This window comes from Barbus barbus (assembly GCF_936440315.1).
Source record: "Barbus barbus genome assembly, chromosome: 37".
Classification (NCBI taxonomy): domain Eukaryota; kingdom Metazoa; phylum Chordata; class Actinopteri; order Cypriniformes; family Cyprinidae; genus Barbus; species Barbus barbus.
This window is the reverse complement of record NC_136715.1, coordinates 19690062-19709410: the sequence shown is the minus strand read 5'-3', so window position 1 is coordinate 19709410 and position 19349 is coordinate 19690062. Positions and strand designations below refer to the sequence as shown.

General features: G+C 37.9%; 3 protein-coding genes across 4 annotated transcripts; 2 read left to right on the top strand and 1 right to left on the bottom strand.

Moving 5' to 3' along the window:
• The first annotated feature begins 1237 nt into the window (after nt 1-1237).
• Nucleotides 1238-3522, top strand: LOC306857252 (uncharacterized protein). Its single transcript, XM_079397097.1, has 2 exons — nt 1238-1395; nt 3382-3522. Exons 1-2 carry the CDS (start codon nt 1357-1359, stop codon nt 3475-3477), a joined length of 135 nt encoding a protein of 44 aa, XP_079253223.1. The 5' UTR covers nt 1238-1356; the 3' UTR covers nt 3478-3522.
• LOC306857251 (protein tyrosine phosphatase type IVA 1) lies at nt 3382-5511 on the top strand. The gene is made up of 5 exons (XM_079397096.1): nt 3382-3913; nt 4029-4121; nt 4202-4332; nt 4441-4515; nt 4594-5511. Exons 1-5 carry the CDS (start codon nt 3809-3811, stop codon nt 4709-4711), a joined length of 522 nt encoding a protein of 173 aa, XP_079253222.1. The 5' UTR covers nt 3382-3808; the 3' UTR covers nt 4712-5511.
• Nucleotides 5345-19032, bottom strand: LOC306857250 (uncharacterized protein). 2 transcript variants are annotated; one of them, XR_013783085.1, is made up of 33 exons: nt 18696-18894; nt 18092-18166; nt 17861-17899; nt 17713-17775; nt 15853-15906; nt 15642-15677; nt 15303-15326; nt 15142-15195; nt 14989-15042; nt 14861-14893; nt 14544-14600; nt 14416-14469; nt 14193-14246; nt 14040-14093; nt 13258-13311; nt 13010-13063; nt 12840-12893; nt 12690-12743; nt 12540-12593; nt 12387-12431; nt 11688-11741; nt 11547-11600; nt 11413-11466; nt 9723-9794; nt 9283-9318; nt 9150-9194; nt 9008-9040; nt 8599-8745; nt 8331-8385; nt 8037-8225; nt 6575-6652; nt 6148-6466; nt 5565-5911 (listed from the first exon to the last, which is right to left on the bottom strand). XR_013783085.1 is itself a non-coding variant. In XM_079397095.1 (32 exons), the coding sequence occupies exons 1-32, from the start codon at nt 18768-18770 to the stop codon at nt 6261-6263; spliced, it is 2064 nt and encodes a 687-aa protein (XP_079253221.1). In that variant the 5' UTR covers nt 18771-19032; the 3' UTR covers nt 5345-6260. The 2 variants fall into 2 exon arrangements, 1 of the variants encoding a protein (XP_079253221.1); XM_079397095.1 differs by having other exon boundaries at nt 5345-6466; nt 18696-19032.
• Nucleotides 19033-19349: the final 317 nt, after the last annotated feature.

The window sequence follows — 19349 nt, the reverse complement described above, 5'->3', positions numbered from 1 at the left end:
TGTGTCAGAGTGAGTGTGTGTGTCTCAGAGTGTGTGTGTGTGTCTGTCTCAGAGTGAGTGTGTGTGTCTGTCTCAGAGTGAGTGTGTGTGTGTGTGTGTGTGTGTGTCAGAGTGAGTGAGTGTGTCTGTCTCAGAGTGTGTGTCTGTGTCTGTCTCAGAGTGTGTGTGTCTGTCTCAGAGTGTGTGTGTGTGTGTGTCAGAGTGAGTGAGTGTGTCTGTCTCAGAGTGTGTGTCTGTGTCTGTCTCAGAGTGTGTGTGTCTGTCTCGGAGTGTGTGTGTGTGTGTGTGTGTGTGTCAGAGTGAGTGTGTGTGTGTCTCAGTGTGTGTGTGTGTGTGTGTGTGTGTGTGTGTGTGTGTGTCAAGAGTGAGTGAGTGTGTCTGTCTCAGAGAGTGTGTGTGTCTGTCTCGGAGTGTGTGTGTGTCAGAGTGAGTGTGTGTGTGTGTGTGTGTGTCAGAGTGAGTGAGTGTGTGTGTCTCAGTGTGTGTGTGTGTCAGAGTGAGTGAGTGTGTCTGTCTCAGAGTGTGTGTGTCTGTCTCAGAGTGTGTGTGTGTGTGTGTGTGTGTGTGTGTGTCTCAGTGTGTGTCAGAGTGAGTGAGTGTGTCTGTCTCAGAGTGTGTGTGTGTGTGTGTCTGTCTCAGAGTGTGTGTGTGTGTGTGTGTGTGTGTGTGTGTGTGTGTCTCAGTGTGTGTCAGAGTGAGTGAGTGTGTCTGTCTCAGAGTGTGTGTCTGTGTCTGTCTCAGAGTGTGTGTGTCTGTCTCGGAGTGTGTGTGTGTGTGTGTGTGTCTCAGTGTGTGTGTGTGTGTGTGTGTGTGTCAAGAGTGAGTGAGTGTGTCTGTCTCAGAGAGTGTGTGTGTCTGTCTCGGAGTGTGTGTGTGTCAGAGTGAGTGTGTGTGTGTGTGTCAGAGTGAGTGAGTGTGTGTGTCTCAGTGTGTGTGTGTGTGTGTGTGTGTGTGTCAGAGTGAGTGAGTGTGTCTGTCTCAGAGTGTGTGTGTCTGTCTCAGAGTGTGTGTGTGTGTGTGTGTGTGTCTCAGTGTGTGTCAGAGTGAGTGAGTGTGTCTGTCTCAGAGTGTGTGTGTCTGTCTCAGAGTGTGTGTGTGCGTGTGTGTGTGTGTCTCAGTGTGTGTCAGAGTGAGTGAGTGTGTCTGTCTCAGAGTGTGTGTGTGTGTGTGTGTCTCAGAGTGAGTGAGTGTGTCTGTCTCAGAGTGTGTGTGTGTGTCTGTCTCAGAGTGTGTGTATGTGTGTGTGTGTTAGGGTGCGGTTTCTTGAGTCCAGCTGTAACCGGTTACCGGAGACTCCGTCACGTACTCGGCAGCGCTGTATGGTCAAACACCACACTTATTCTCCGGAGCGGCTTTATGATTAAGCTACAATCTTCAATGAGTAAGCATATTCCAGTAAGTGAAACCTTTCGACGTAAAAAAAAATATTTATGTTTTGAAGCGAATTCAGGGTTTAATTTTGTGGTATTTGGTCTCAATCTGCGAGCTAATTAGCACCGGAGCAAAATAGGTTTTGTTGTCGACCACAGTTTATATATACATTAATAGATCTGTTTTATTTTGTTGTAACCATCTACAAAACGGTAAAATTGTGTGTTCATAAAGATTTTATTTTAAAGCTATAATGTCGTTGAAATAATCGCTTGGCGATTGGTGTTAGCTTAAGTTAGCATCGCAGCTACATCAGTGGAGACTGGGCACATTTCGCTCTTATTTCACTTTAATATATTAATTTAACACGTGAATCAAAGTAAGTATCTAGAAAGAGTTCGTGTTGCGTTTTGTTTTTAACATGAACGTAAGTGAGTTTTTTGGCCCATTCCTAATATTAGCCGAGCGGAAGGCTTTGTGTCAGTCCTGATCAGTTTGCATATCCTAATTTTTGGATATTAAAATCTGTTTTTGTTCAGTATAAATCATTATTACATTGGTTGTAGAATTCAAATATTTCACCACCTTTCAAACCGTGACCAAATGCAAATGTATTGGCCTCATTTGGGGCCTTTGCACTGATGTCCATAAAGTCACGCTGAAAAATAACTCAACCAACCATCTGTGCCTTTCATTTGATTTACAAGTTAGGCTACTACTATCGTTACATGAGGTTTGTTGCGTCTCTTTAAAGTGATTTGGTAAAGAGGTTTATCATGTGGTAATCCCGAAGAGCTGCTGAGACACGTGTGTGTCCTCACGGGACTCCATTCCCAAAACTCAAGTGTTTCCTCTGATGACCCACATACCCGCCTCTGAGTCATGTGTTTGAGGCAGATGTTGTTGCTTTTCATGCTGTTATGAATACTCTGACTTTAGTGTTTTTAATTATCAAGTTTGCAGGTGAAAATTATGCACCTTCTCAAGAATTTTTTTCATGCACCTGATGACATGATTTAACAGATCTTAATTCTTTGTCTATGTAAATATATGTTTGTGAATTCTGATTGTCAAGTAAAATGATCTAGTGGCTGCTGGAATAGATGAGGTTTGGCCAAAACTGTATAATTGTGATAGTTTTTATAGTGGCAGACAGTAAGAATATATTGAAAAATGTAAATGATAATAATCAGTGATATTTTCCATGTCTGTTTTTTTTTTTTTTGTTAATTCATATCTATATAATTTTCAAAATAGAATTTATATATATATATATATATGCATGTGTGTATAATAGTAATAATATATAGTTAATAGTATGTATGACGTATGTATAGTAGTTAGTAGCAAGGTCAGTAACTAATCAGTGATGTTTTGCCATGAATTAGTTCCTTTTTCATGTTTAATGTTTGAAGAATTTTTTTTTTACATGTATATAAAATTATAAACTTAAAAATAAGCAATTGGCAGAAACTGCTTATTTTAATAAGTAAACATTCTTGTTTGAAAATGTAGACTACTAATATAGTACATTTAAAATAAATAAATTCATATAATAATGAAATATATTATTATATGTAAATAGAAAAACCCCTTTGTATAATATAATAATAATAATTCATTACATTTATATAGCGCTTTTCTGCTTTTCTAAGCACTCTAGATTGTGAGGGGTGGTGTCTCCTCGTCCACCACCAGTGTGCAGCATCCACCTGGATGATGCGACGGCAGCCATAGTGCGCCAGAATGCCCACCACACACCAGCTTATTGGTGGAGAGGAGACAGAGTGATGAAGCCAATCAGTGTAAGGGGATGATTAGGAGGTCATGATGGTCAGAGACCAATGGGGAAATTTGGAAATTAATATATTAATATAGGCAAGGACAGATAGAAATGCACTACTGGCCCAGTTGGACAAGCAGAAAAATGGCTGGTTTAAATCAGGTCGAGAGAGATAAATGAAGTTGTGTGCCCTGACCGCATGTGCTTCTACTCTTGTGTCCTTGCAGCAGTTCTGTGGTGTTTTGGGTCACACATTTATGGAGTTTCTGAAGGGCAGCGGCGACTACTGCCAGGCTCAGCACGGCGTTTATGCAGAGAAGTGAACGGCCAGTCTCGTTACCTCATCAGAAGAGAGACTTGTGTTACAGTTTTAACGTTGGCAGGATCGGGCTTGGAGAGCGGGCGTCCACAGCGGTCGGCGGTTCTGGATGGGGTAAAAAAAATCTCTTGAAGTTCATTGCCCTCGTCGGCCCTACGTCTTCACTCTCACCAGAGGACCAGCCTTGTTTTTTTTGTTTTTTTTGCTATTAATCCCGCCCACCTCTGGGTCATACCTCTTTTCTCCTAATCGTATCCGCCAGATTTTCTTTTGTTATTAGAGAGAGTTTCTTCCAATTTTCTTTGTGATTTCCAAGCTATTTTGACAAGTCAAAAATGGCTCGTATGAATAGACCTGCCCCAGTGGAGATCACTTACAAAAACATGAGATTCCTCATTACCCACAACCCCACTAATGCCACGCTTCACAAATTCATTGAGGTGAGTGTTGGTTTAAACACACTAAAAGTCTTGTTTTGGATAGACAATTATAAAACCCTCATAATTAGAGTAACTGCAAAACATCACTTACGTGATTTTCCCTCCATTCCATTAGGAACTGAAGAAATATGGGGTGACGACGGTTGTTCGAGTGTGTGAGGCCACATATGATGCAAACCTGGTTGTTAAAGAAGGTATTCAGGTTCTGGTAAGTCCACATGAAACCGTTCACCTACATGACAATGAATAGAAATGTCCATGCTTATCTCAGGTCATCTTTTAATGCAGGATTGGCCCTTTGACGATGGAGCTCCTCCCTCTAACCAGATCGTTGATGATTGGCTGAATCTTCTTCGGATGAAGTTTAGGGAGGAGCCAGGCTGCTGTATTGCTGTACATTGTGTTGCAGGCCTTGGAAGGTAATTTTATGGGCTTCAACATCATTGCATGCATCATAAGGTATAAACATGGAATAAAACACATTTTGAGCTTTGCATGGAAATCTTAGTTGTTGTTTTTCCCCACAGAGCCCCAGTGCTGGTTGCACTGGCCCTGATTGAGTGTGGCATGAAATATGAGGATGCTGTTCAGTTCATTCGCCAGTAAGTTAACTTCATATTTTTGAAAATGATATGATCTCCATTCTCAAAGGTTTCTTTAATTAAATTTTTTCCACCCAGAAAGCGCCGTGGAGCATTCAACAGCAAGCAGCTCTTCTATCTGGAAAAATATCGTCCCAAAATGCGTCTTCGATTCAAGGATTCCAACGGCCACCGCAACAACTGCTGCATTCAGTAAAAGCTTGCGTATCAGCCTTTCTCAAATATGTAATGGGAATTTGTATCTAGCATAGGTGGTTTGTTCTCTTAATTGGTAACTGTGAAAATGACGTTACAAAAATTAAGCTTATTTCGTTACAAGTGTCCCCCGCCCTTCTCTGTTTTTATGTGTTTCCTTTGGAGAACGTCTGTCAGCAAGGTGAAGTGCTTGGTTGAACATGAGCTTAGTGTTTTGCGATGAAGTTTGTTGGTGAAACATGGTCAAATCCCAACTCTGCCAAACACATAGTATGCTTTATAGCTTAAATAGTTTAATTTAAAAATAATTTCATGCATTTTTTTTGTTGTTGATTTCAGTCTCTCTGTAATAAATGCCTGCCTCCCAAAAGGTCTAAAATAAATGCCTTATTACAGCAGAAAGACGCCGTCTGGTGGAGGATTCTCGGTGACATTTGGAGAGGTTTCTCGATGTCTTTTGCAGAAAAAAATCAGGAAGAGAGGTAAAAAAAAGAGGAAAAAAAAATCTCTTTATGTAAATATATTGAAGGGTGGGGTACTACTTTTTGTTGTTTATCCAAACTTTGTTTACCTATTACTGCCATGTCAATAGTGTGATGTTTGTGTTTTGGCTTAAAACTGGACCTCACTGTTTGCGGTATTTTTATTTGATGTGCGTAACTTAATATTTCAATACTTGATTTACGTACAGTATTTGATTGTGTACTGTTAAATCACCTATTTATATCATTGGATATGTGTTTTAGTATAGCAAGAAACAAGTTTGCCAATTTGAGAGTACAATAAAGATACACTGAAGGAGCATTTGACCTGGTCTGTGCATGATTTTAACTTTTAAATTAAAAACATGCAGCGCTTTATCAAAATTCTTTTATTTTCCTCCCTTTTCACAACCGTTGGTGTCACATCAATCTTTTCTACAATAAATAAAGAATATAGAAAATTCCTAGATCGTGTTTAAACATCAAGACCTCTCCCTCACTGCAAAGAACCACAAAAGATTTTCATGAAATTGGAGAAGGTCTCGAAGGTTAAAACAACCCAAAAACCATTTAATAAAATGCTTGCAAATTATTTTTTAGCAATGCAATATTGACAAATTTACAATGTTTAGGACCCCCTTGATTTAAAGTCTTTTTAACAGCATTTAATGTGTAAAGTGACCAGGTCGTGGTGGCATGATTTTGTATGTGTCCAGGACCTAAAAAATACAAAGTATATTCAAATGAGATTGAACTAGAGCATATATTTTTTGCAAGCTATAATTTCATTATTTATGGGGCAATTTAGGTTTATTTTGAATCTTAATAGAATTGGAACTATACAAAAGTATGTCTAAAAAAAAAAAGATCTTGGTAAAAGGGGACTGAATGAAACTGGGAACCCTAATATGAATTGATCCAACCTCACACAGGTGTTTGATAAGTACAGTCACACCTGAATATACCACTGACAGAAATCTCCTCGTAGAGGGAGTCACTGTTAGTCTCTCAAGTTTCCCTGTCCAGAGACGCTGGGCTCTGATGTGTGGCTCGCTGATGGCTGTCAGCTCATAGACCATCTGGTCCCTTCATGTTGGACTCTTTGACAGATATCGGACTTGCAACTGCTTGAAGCACGCACTGAGATGACTCGCAATATCCGTTAAGGCCGGGGGGGCCTGGTGGCCCGGGCACACCTGGCATTCCAGGAACACCTGCTGGTCCTCTCAGACCGTCATGCCCGTTGCTGCCATATGCTGGTTTCCCAGGCTCACCTGAGCCAGTGGATGAACAGACAGAGAAACAGGCCAGCAGTCAGAGCCATGATATTCAGAGATTCACACAGTGATGGATATTAGATAAGATGTAGGCCTTGCTCTTACCTGGGAGCCCTGGTGGTCCAGGTATTCCTTTAGACCCCACCACTGTGGGCCCTCTATCTCCCCTGTCACCTTGGTCACCTAAATGAAGGAGAACACAAAGGTTTTATAGTGTAATATTGGAGGTAGATGTCCTAAAAAACAATCCCACATTTGTAATGTCAAAATGCAGGTAACCATATACTCAGTTACGGTACAATGCAAAAAAAAATTTTTTCGTTACAAATGTGACCCTGGAGCACAAAACCAGTCATAAGTAGCACAGGTATATTGGTAGGAATAACCAACAATACATTGTATGGGTCAAAATTATAGATTTTTCTTATATGACAAAAATCATTAGGATATTAAGTAAAGATCATGTTCCATGAAGATATTTAGTAAATTTCCTGCTGTAAATATATAAAAACTTAATTTTTGATTAGTAATATACATTGCTAAGAACTTCATTTGGACAACTTTGAAGACGATTTTCTTAACATTTAGATTTTTTTGCACTCTAAGATTCCAGATTTTCCAATAGTTGTATTTCGGCCAAATATTGTCCTATCATAACAAACAATACATCAATGGAAAGCTTACTTATACAGTTTTCAGATGATGTATGTAAATCTAAAAAATATGGACCCTTATGACTGGTTTTGTGGTCCAGGGTCACAAATATCACCACATTCTTAAATCAAGATGCATTTACTTGAAAAGACATTACATCTTATTTTCTGTGGCAAAATTAACTTTTTTTTCTGAAAATAAAATAATCTGCCAGCCGGGTCAGAAAAATTATCTTATATTCCCTTTGAATTAAGTTTGTTTTTCTTATCACTTCAGCAGATATTTTTTTTTCATTTTGCTTTGATATTTTGCTTCAATGTTTTTACTGGAAAAGACAAATGTAGAAAGTACGTTTTTTTTAAGTGTAGGAGTAAATGAGTATTATATCACTATAATATGACTAATACGAATACAATATTAGTCCCAGTGTTTGTTCCATGTGTTATGCTGGTAAATCACATTTGTGCTGTTGTTTATACATTTGCAGATGGTTGAGCCTGAACAGTTTATAGGAATAATACATTTCATGTTTAATTTTAAAGTCGGCATGCAATGGCAAGCAAGAAAAATGGTATTTAGGAAATCATTATTAGCCTTAAGGTGGGGTCATATTAGCTGAATTTTGGTCCAATTTTCATCGTCAAGACTAGCGCCATGTGAAACATAGCTCACTTTCAGACCTATCACTTTTCTGTTGGTAAACACAGCAAACCCACTTGACCAACTAAAAACTATTGGGAAATCTGTGTGGGGAAATCTTTCACCTTCGCAAAAAAAATGTGTGGCTTTCTATTGAAATGACTGGATATTGCCTACGATAATTCAAAGAACATTGGTAAATATGACTGCACCTTTATACTAAAAGCTATCAGCATCAAAATGCAATCAAAAGTCAAACATTGTCTCTTCGTACCTTTGGGTCCTTTCCTCCCTATGAGACCCGAGGGCCCTTTGAGACCCGGCAGTCCTCTGCTTCCAGGATGCCCAGGGAAGCCATTGTCTCCAGCGGCCCCTGGAAGGCCAGGGGGACCAGGAGGACCTGGCAACCCAGAGATGCCCGACTCGGGTCTTGTCAGACTGGCTGCCAACTGCGCGAGCTGTCCTGTGAGGAAACCGGACATGGCAAAACCATAAAAAAAGTCATTCGAATTTAACAATGAGTTGAGCTTCCATTTGTAAATATCTGTTTGGATATCAAAATACTGACCATGCAAAACCCTCATGCAGACCTGCTTGACGTGTTCATCTGTGGGTGCTCGGCCCTGGAAGAAAATCATGTTGTGGATACGGTTAATATTTCCTCATTTAATGCAGGTAGAAAAGACTAAAAGACTGTGGTGGAACAAATCACACAAAAATTCCTCAATTAGGACAGATTTAGTACAGTGAAAATCCAGCTCAACAGAAATCAAACTCTACGATAAGAGTGCCAAATATTTAAGGCGGCAATAATGAGATGATTAAAGCAGGCGTACTGGTCGTCCCTGTGCCCCAGGCAGTCCAGGTACCCCTCTGTCTCCTTGCATGCCTCTTGGGCCAGGCTCTCCAGCTAAGCCCTCAGATCCAGGTTGGCCACGCCCACCCTCTGGCCCTTTATTTCCTGCCGCTCCTGGTTTGCCTGTCTGAACACAACAAATGATAAACACTACTATATTTTTAAGGAGGCCGACAATGAACTTTGTGCACATAATCGACATGCTATCAGAGTTTTTATTAATATTTTGAACTAGTTTTTATTTTTATATTTTCCTTTTCATTTCATTTTTTTTGTCATTTTATTCGTTTTTTTTCTTCCCATATCTGTCTAATTTTTATATTTTTTATTTTTCAGTTAACATTCATTTCAGTAACAAAAAATAGCATCACTTCTCAAAGCAAACTCACTGATCCTTTCTCTCCTGGCTCTCCCTCATCGCCCTGGGAAAATAAATGGACATGGAGTTCAGGATCAGCAAGGGGGTCATGACCTGTGCCTGAATACATAACCAATACATCCAAAGACATTCAAATATCTGATTTTACTTACAACATCTCCTTTTTCTCCAGGTGTTCCCTCTTCACCCGGTGCTCCCTAAACGAACATGCATTAGATGCATTATAATATCCATCAAATTATTCATATTAAAGATTACAAAACTAAAATATACATGTTGACTTACTTGCTCTCCTTTTGGACCAGTGAGACCAACAGCGCCCTAGAAAATGATTAAAATAAGACTGTGCTTTTAATCTTAATGTATCTAAAATATAATATATTTTTAATTCATTTTTTCAAGTCATTTTTCATTTTGGCAACTTGTTTCTGAATCTAGTTTTAAAGATCTGCAATAAAGAGAACAATTCTTATAATCCAGCTTATTTTTCTCATTTTTAAATTCCTGTCACATGACCTCACCACTTGACATATTTAATTAAGTAAATGAGTCAAACATTTTATTCACATCACATTATTACACATTCTGTATTAAAATACAGGTATTTAGCATTTTTAATAGAATTGTGTGTAAAAATGCCTTTAGCGCTGAAGACAGTTCTATTCATCACACAGTGATGGCCAAACTGGCTCTTTTGCATTTTGAATCGATCGGCAGTTTCCTACCCTATCGCCTTCCTGCCCGATGAAGCCAGCAGGCCCTGGAAGACCAGGAAGGCCCAGATCTCCTTTAGCTCCCTGTAAGATACATAAATACACAGACACACATAAATAAATACAAATTCACGAACACTACATGGCCTGTCCCCGTAGCTGCTGCACAAACCACATCTGCTCTAAAAAAAACACAGTCGGCAGCTCAGTGAGCAGGATGCTGGCAGGACTCGTCTGAGGTGTGTGGATGGATGTGGACTATGATTAAGCCTGATGCCCTTCGCTGGCTGCTTGAAGGAATTCCTGCAAGACAGAGGGCTCATTCAGACCCCCGTCCTGCTCTGAATATCCCCTTACCAAAGAAAATACCCCCAGCTACTAGGCCTCAATAACAACAGGCTATTCATGCCCCTACCAGCCGATTACTGTACTAAAGCTCACTAGAGCTTTCTAAGGAGATTGCATTAACGTTTGGAGCACTATTAAGCTCCTCGGCATAGGATAGGAATCTGAGAGCTAAGAGCAAGTCAAACATGCTTCTGATTGTGTTAAATTTGTTGTGGGACATCTAGACAGTGTTGTAGCATGAGATTAGAGGTACAAATGAGTCACTGGGTCCCAATATTGTTCCCTCTTTGTTCTAATGCAGGATACTACAAGCAAAAACATTGTTTTTCTATGCACTAGTCAATTTTGGGCTGCTTTTCATACTGTATTGTAAATATGCATCAAAGTGTTTGCTTTACTGCACTTTATCTATTTGCATCTGTAGATTTCAATTACAATACATATCTTTAAAGGCCATTTTCTCAAAATATGTTGTCTTCTCATTTCTGGCTGTTGACAGTATTTTGTCAGATTACAGAGTGATACAAATAGATATCCAAAGTCTAATATTTCAAATTTTGAACCTGGCTTTATCCAAAGTTATGTTATGTGCTGATACAATTGGGACTGGGGATTTATATGAATGTATCTCTGAGGGGAACTGTCTATCTTCAGAAAAATTTAGATGGTATTATATTTTTATCTTTCCTCTGTATAGTGTATATTAAAGTGGTGTTTATAAGTGCAGCACTGCTTTGTTTAGAGCGGTATACAAGGAAACGCTGTATCGCTGCTGTTCCATAAGCGCCACCTGCTGTCACTTAGAGAATGAATTTGCATTCTCATTCATCTGGTCTCCTGTTTTTGTTCAGTGTTTTATATGTAGTTCAGTTTTCATCATTCTGTTTTTGCTTCAAATTTCTAAATTGTACAGTCTAATTTAAAGCAAAAGCTGCTCACGCAGCATGTATGCAGCATCTTTGTTTGGATTCTGATTAAAATGCAGTGGTTGCCTCTAACTTTGAATGGAAAGAGCAAAGGCAAAGCCTTAGTTTGTTTATATGAAGAGATTTCTTTTATTTGTACTATTTATTTTATTTGGGATTTGTTTTAAAATTTCAGTTTAGTTTAAAGAAATGTGCAACATTTTGTCAAAGAAATAATAAAAGGACACCTTTTCATTTATAATTTGTCATTTTGTTACAAATAAATTGTAAGAAAAACGTACAGTGAAATCAGTATCGTGAATCATATCGCATTGTGAGTTGAGTGAGTCGTTATATCCCTACCTAAGAGTGTTTTTATTATTGTGAAAAGCATCGTTTTTGGTGATATAGTGGAGGGTTAAACTGAATTGTGGTTTCTGATGACTTACCCTCGCACCTGGTGAGCCTGCAGGTCCATCAGGACCCCTCACTCCTCTCTCACCCTGGAGAAAAAGACAGAACATTATAGAAGTGACTCATTTCTTTATATGACACTATATGATGGAAGAGGGAATATACTCACCGGCCCACCTCTAGGTCCAACTGGTCCCAACTCTCCCTGCTCGCCACGTTCACCCTGAAATCAAAACATCAGAAGATGTTAATTCATCAATATTGGCCTACATGCTAGCCTGTGGTGAACAAATGGATAACCGTGACTCACTGTTTTTCCATTATTTCCAATCAGACCTGCCACACCTAGATCACCAGTATTTCCCTGGAGCAAAGACAAAACAGGTTATTATTGCTGTTAATGGACACTAGAGATGCACTGGTTGATTCGTAACCAGACAGTTTTTGCTCCAAACATTCGGCTATATTGATCTATGTTCCGGTCTTGCACACAAAATGCATTGGAATCATTTTGCAAAATGTCATTTGAAAATGGGACGTTACCAGAAGCCAGTAACAGGACAGGCAAAAAGAGGAGAGTAGAGAAAATACTGTCCCAGACAGATCAAGGCTCACTGTTCGCAATGCATGGTTCACTAAAGTTTCAATGGCATTTTCTTTTAGTCTTACCTCCATATAATGCAAGTGTGAAAAGTAGTGTTTATAGTAAGTGTTTTCCTTTAAATCTTGAATTTATATAATCCAATTGAAATACAAAAAATAACTGCTCATGCTATATGTATGTAGCACCTTTGTTTGGATTGTGATTACAATGCAGTGGCTATCTGTAATTTCAAATGGTAATAGAGCAAATAATAGGTACTGCAATCGGCCCATTTGCTGGTAAAAAAATAAATGGCCATGAAATTTTTATTAAGACAGGAATCTATCTTGGATATACCAAGATAACAAAAAAATGCAGATGAAGATATGAAGATACACTCTAACAATTCACACTTGAATGACCTACTTTTTCACCCATGTGGCCTTTTGCTCCTGAAATGCCTGGCAAACCCTGAAGGAGAAGAAAGTTTAAAAAATGCAAGCCATTCCCAGTCATCTCACAAGTAGATATCATGGCATATTAATTGCATATCAAACAGGGGTCAAAGGTCATACGCACTGGAAATCCCTGAAGTCCAGCCTCACCAGGCGAGCCAACTTTCCCAGGAAGACCCTAAAACAATATGCAGGTGAAAATCACTTCACTACAGAAAGAGACAAACAATGATGTAAATGATTGTTCTCTGCAGCCATGAATTAAATTCATTACCTTCACTGCAGGCAGCCCTGGAATACCGTCACGAGCATCCACCCCAGGCAGACCCTACATCACAAAGATGCAATTTTATTGTATAATAATTCACTTTAGGATAATACAATATAGAATAGCATTCATAAAACTACAACACAGGTAACTTACAGTCTCTCCTTTTGGTCCATGCAAACCCATAAGTCCCTGTAACCCCCGAGATCCCTAGAAAGAAGAAGCCACATTAGAAATCAATTTCAATTGTTGAGTCTGCTTGAGATATGTGACATGTCAAGATAAATATAATGCATGTGTTGTTTTGTTGTTGTACGATACCTCACCTGAGCTCCTTTTGGTCCAGTCTCACCTACTTTTCCTCTTTGACCCCGATCACCCTTTAAAAATTTATACGTTTTATTTCATGTATTCATTAACAAAAACAAATCAACCCGCAGATTGTAAAATGTAAAAATGGACCTGTAAAGATAATATTAACATTAATGTAAATGAATTACATTATATAATTAAAAATGTGGTTAAAGGACAAAACTTTGCTGTAAAAAAAAAATCTTTTGATTTTGCCACTTACAGGAGCGCCCTGAATACCCTGAGGGCCCAGGTCGCCAACATTTCCACGAGGTGCCTAATGGAGAAGAAAATACATTTGGTCATTTCAAAAGATATCATTGTTATTGATTTAGATATGAAGACCTTTTGACTAGGGCTGAGTTTTGACGAATTTCACAATTCGATTTTGATTATATTGGTTATTTTGGATATATCAGGTACATTACGTGTCAAATTTTCCCATGGAAAAAATCTCTTAATTAATGCTGTAAAATATACCAACCAGAGTCAGTTGGTAATACATAAGGTTAAAATTGACTGATTCGTATACAAACACTTTTTACACAATTACACGTAAGTTATAAATTTTCATAATAAAAAAGCAATAGTACTAACTTTACAATTACATAATTATATTTTTACTCCAATTCATTTTTTGAAATGTAAACACTTAAATGGTGGCTATCATAAAAACTTGACAGATTTATTCAAGCAAAAATTAAACAGATTAAACAGCGCCTAAATGGTCTTTATTGTTTGAATACTGTAATAAAATGGACAGAACACTTTGTTTAATATCAAAAGTCATCAAAAGTTAATATCAAAAGTTAATATCATAAGCACAAACCTTGTTGCGATTTATTAGATGGGAGGCATGCTATAATATTGTGTTCATTAACCGAACACGAATCTAGCCTAATTGATTCTTAGCATTAAAGAATCAGCAGCGTTTCATAGAAATGAGAATCGATTAAAATCGAGATTTTTTTTTTTTTTTAACTCAGCCATGCTTTTGATCCTCACCCTGTCCCCTTTAGGGCCCATCATCCCTGTGATTCCTCTGAGACCCTGTGGACCCTATAATAACAAAACAAGCACACAAAGAGATGTTGAGTGACAGCACTCTCACACCTGACACAAACAAAGAACAGTAGATAAGTAATGTCTTTTTTTTACAGGAAGTCCTTGTGCTCCTGGTTCTCCAGATGCTCCCTGGTCTCCTTCTTCACCCTGAAAGATGTAAGAGAAATGCAACAAAATTACACACCCCGACTGGATCTTTGTATCTTAGCTTGCTTAATTTTATTCTAACAATGATGTTGTGCTGTGGGCCTCAATTTGATACATTAATTATTTGTCACAAAGGAATCACACCAAACTTGACCTATGCAACTGTCACCTTATGTCCTTGCCTTCCTGGTTCACCTGATTCACCTTTGACACCTTTGTGGCCCTAAAGATGATCAAAGCACCAGAATGAGCAACACTTGTTTGAGCATCCAGAATTAAATATCATTTCAAACTTACCTTCATGCCTGGAAGACCAGTGTAACCATTCAGGCCAGAAGTACAGGCATTTGGACACTGAAAAACATAAATACAGATTAATTAGCAGAAACATTGATGATAAAGATTTAAAATACAATGTTTAATCTAATTTAAAACATTTACATGCCAACCTGTCATAAAGTGTGATGTTGTGGTGTTTTTTTCACTTTTTATTTTTGGAAAACATTAGCCTTATATTATAATTCCATAGTAATCATCTATAATAGGAATGTTTTTGAAAACATCAACATTGTTGTCTAAAAAGGCTACCAGATATAAGTCTTGAGGATACATACCAGCTCCTTACCATCCCAGACTCCAGGAGGGCCCTATGGATAGAAGGAATATAGTTCAGTACTGTTTTAGAGCCATTTATGAATCCAGGATATCAGCGAATGATCGTTAAGATCTAAACATTGCTTACTCTGGGCCCTGGCAGTCCTGGATCACCAACAAGACCTCTCGGTCCACGACTTCCCTTTACAGCAGAACCAGAGGCAGAAACTCAGATTTATTAGTCATCTATTTGATTTTAATTTGTTTTTGGATTGGTGTATAATGGAATAATGTTACATACAGGAGGTCCGACTTTGCCCAGTTCTCCAGGTAACCCATCTTCCCCATCAGCACCCTTCAGAAGAAAAATAAAACATTTAAACAGCCTACTCTTGAATAACAATAGAACAATGTACTACTAATGTTCCCTATTAATAATAAAATGAAATATTATGCACTCACAGCTTCGCCATCCTCTCCAACACCCTGTTAACAAAGCAACAGATGTGCAATGACACCAAATTAGCAAGAAACAAAGTGTGCATCAGGCCAGTACAGCCTTGCAGCATTAAATCACAGAACACACTAGAAGGTCATAGGCCTGAACTTTATTAAATGACCTAATGCTTGCAAGAGCTCAAAGTGTGTACAGCCATCTGGTCACTGTTTAAACAGATATATTTTCGCATAATAACAAACTAACTGGACAGAAAACATCCCTATTAAGATCTGATTATTCTAGCAGCACACTAAAATTACACGAGACACATTTGTTGAAGAGAATTTGAAGCATTTACTTACAATGGCTCCCCTTGGTCCCGGCTCACCAGGTTCACCCTGATAAAGAATAAATGTCAAACCACGGGATCTTTAATGATTTAGAGGTAACTCAAATAAAGCATCACTAATACTACAATACAGCCATTCACAATAAAGATCTAATATATTAAAAGCACGTTTATGTGCACTTTTACTTATTATTAATGGAACTTAATATTAAGTGTGAACTTACTTTTTGTCCAGGAGGGCCAACAGGGCCAAGGGCACCACGGGGCCCAGTCAAACCCTTAGAAAGACACAAACATCTATAAGCATGGACTTCACTTTAACTGTCTGCAGATCAAATGTCTGTTACTTTATTCACTGAACGCTGAACTAATGGCTAATTGCCTCTGCCTGTGAGACACACACTCATTGACCAATCATAATTGACATTTATCAATCCCCTGACTTTGACAAGTAGCAAACCCCGCCCACATTTTCTCTAATATATGTACAGCAGACCACTGCAGATACCTGTATTCAACACTTTAAGAAAAACGGGACACATATCTAAGGGGATAGGAAATATATCTATATCTATAAGTGATAGCCATTTTTATATAACATTATGCATATAGAATACTTTAGAATTCATTTTTTCTACTAAACTTATTTGCATCATTAATAATACAATACAACCATTCATACAAAATAAAAAAAAGTTTTTTGTACAACTAATGGCAACATGATAGGCTCATAATGTAACAAAAATATAACATCTTATATATATATATATATATATATATATATATATATATACACACACACACACACTATATTGCCAAAAGTATTGGGTCACCCCCTTCTAATGAACATGTTTGAGTACTTTAGTAATTTCTATGAGTACAAATCTTAATGTTTAAGCATATAATGATATTCTAGGGAATTGTGTGCTTCTAATTTTATAGCAACAGTTTGGACAGGACCCTTTTCTATTCTAACATGACAGTGTCTCTGTGTATAAGACACGGTTCAAAAAGACATGATTGATTCAGTCAGTGTGGAAGAACTTGACTGGTCTGCAGAAAGCCAAGTCCTGATCCCAGCTGAACTCCTCTGGTGTGACTTTAAATGCAGACCTTCAGCCAAAAACTCATCACCAAACACCAATGACTTGTACATAAGTGTACTGTCATTTTAGACACGTCCGAAACTGTTGCAACAGAGATGGAAATAAAAATTTTAAATGCATGAATTATGTTTCCATCTTTGTTGCCACAGTTGTGTTAGTGCCTTTTTCTGTTCTAAAGAAGGGGGTGTCCCAATACTTTTGTCCATATAGTGTCTATACAAGTCATTCGTGTTTGGTGATGAGTTTTTGGTTCAAGGTCTGCATATAAAGTCACACATATATATATATATATATATATATATATATATATATATATGTCATATATATAATTTTTTTTTAAAATTACAGTAATGTTTAAATAATAGTCTACTCAGTTATTTTTTAGGAAAATATTTAAATGTCCTTTAAGTAAAATAAAGAAGATACTTTACTTTAGAAGCAAAAAAAAAAAAAGATTTTAAAGCTTGTCTTGATTCATGCTTTAAACAAGAAAATATATTTGTCAGGGGTGTAAGAATTAATTCATGATACAATCTCTGGAAGTAGTCTCTTAATAGCTTAGATTCCGGTTCTCGAGTAAATATATATGAACACAAGAACACAAGACAGAAACACTGATAAAGAAATGATTTTTGCTGTGATTGATTATAGCACTAGCTAAATTATAAAGCTCAGGAGAGTCACAAAGCAGTTGGTGTACTTCGGTTTAATGCTCAGTCCAGTACACAGTTCAGTTCCCGTGCTCCATACTTGTACAAAAAGACCTCTGTCTTCATCAGGAAGCCAATATGGGGCTCTCTCTGCTTTCTCGTTCCTCTCCTCTCTGGTTCTTTTTTCAATCCAGGAGATTTTTTTCACTCAGACCCCTCCAATGCAAACTACACTCACAGGCTCCGATGCTGCAAGTGTTACTTAGAAAAGAAAAGCTGATTTTATCTTAGTTTCTAGACCTTTACAAAAATAAAGAACAAGACTCACATCCGCTCCTGGTTTTCCTGGAAGGCCATTTAATCCATCCTTGCCATTGTCCCCATCAAGGCCCTGACCAATTCATCAGATTAATGGATTGTTGCACATCATTTCAGCTATGCAGAACTCATTTTTGTAGCGAAAGATAAATACTTACTGGGGGGCCATCTGGGCCAGGGCCAGGTCCCCTTTCACCCTGAAATCATACAAAGTAATACAAAATACTGAATAACTCAAATAAAAGTTGTTATTTGAGGCTACAAGCAAAATGAGAAATCAGAGAATCTCTGATGAATTAGATAGATAGATAGATAGATAGATAGATAGATAGATAGATAGATAGATAGATAGATAGATAGATAGATAGATAGATCGCTATGTGACTCACATCAATGCCGTCAACACCAGAAAACCCAGGAAGCCCTGGAGGTCCAGGTGGTCCTCTTGAACCAACTGGCCCCCTCTAAAAAAAATACAGTAATAACAATAATAACAGAAATGCATTTACAAAAACAAACCTCCGCTCGCTCAGAATATATCCTGCAATCCTAATAGTTTAGTCTTCAGAACAATGAAGTCATTGTAGGTGCGACTGATGCTGAGTTAGAGGTATCACACTGGCTCTCTCTTATCCTGGGAAAACAGCTGTGCACACCTGGACCAATTTACTGAAAATAACTTCCATATGTCAAGCAATGCTCTCATATGCTTGCAAATTCAGACACACTTAATTAAGAAACTTGGCATTAAGAAATATATGACATACAGTTCATAAATAGTGCATATGTGAAAAAAAAAATGTATTTGGTGCTTTAGTATATATTATTTAATAATGTCCTATCAAACCACATTCCTTTTCTGTCTATGTATTTTTTAATGTTTTGGGCTCTGTTTTATTTTTTTTTATTATTAAGACATTTTAAAAAGCATACAGTGACCCCAAACACCCACACGGTGCATCTCTAGTGTAAAAGAAAGCCATTGTTTCCTACCTGTGCTGAGATGATCAGGACGAACTGCAGTAAAATCAGCAGCAGGGACGCGTTGAGAGCCCCGGCGTGCGCCATAGTCACCCTGATGACTCGAGGGAGGCAAAATAGTCTTTTTTAGGAGATTTGTTGGGGTCCACGGGTTTTCTGTCAGTATTCCCCAACTAAACCTCCACACCGTCTATTAGTCTCTCGATGTAGTATTAAAAAGTTATGTTTATTCATGAGCCGTGCTGGGAACTGGAAGGTGATTGGATAGGAGTTCTAAGGTTTGCATAAATGGGCGTGGCTCAGGCGCCGGATACCTGCTGTGGGTAAACAATACATCCTATCAGAGTTACATTTAAAGCTGAGTAAATTATTATTATTATAATTTTAAATGTATTTATTTATTTTTTGCCAGGCTATCAGTATTTCAAAGGTACAGCTTCGTACAAAAAATAAATATGGTAACAACCGTCTCCGGCAAATTCCACTGTAACTACAATAATGTTTTATGTATACCAAACATGGTATAAGCGAGCTGTTATTTGATAAATGGTAAGTGAAAATGAAAGCTTCGAGATCTTATGGCAGAATTTATATTTACTTCGCAAGGGACAGTAAAACAAATGTTTATGTATATATTAATGATTATCATTTAATCAAGTCGATGGA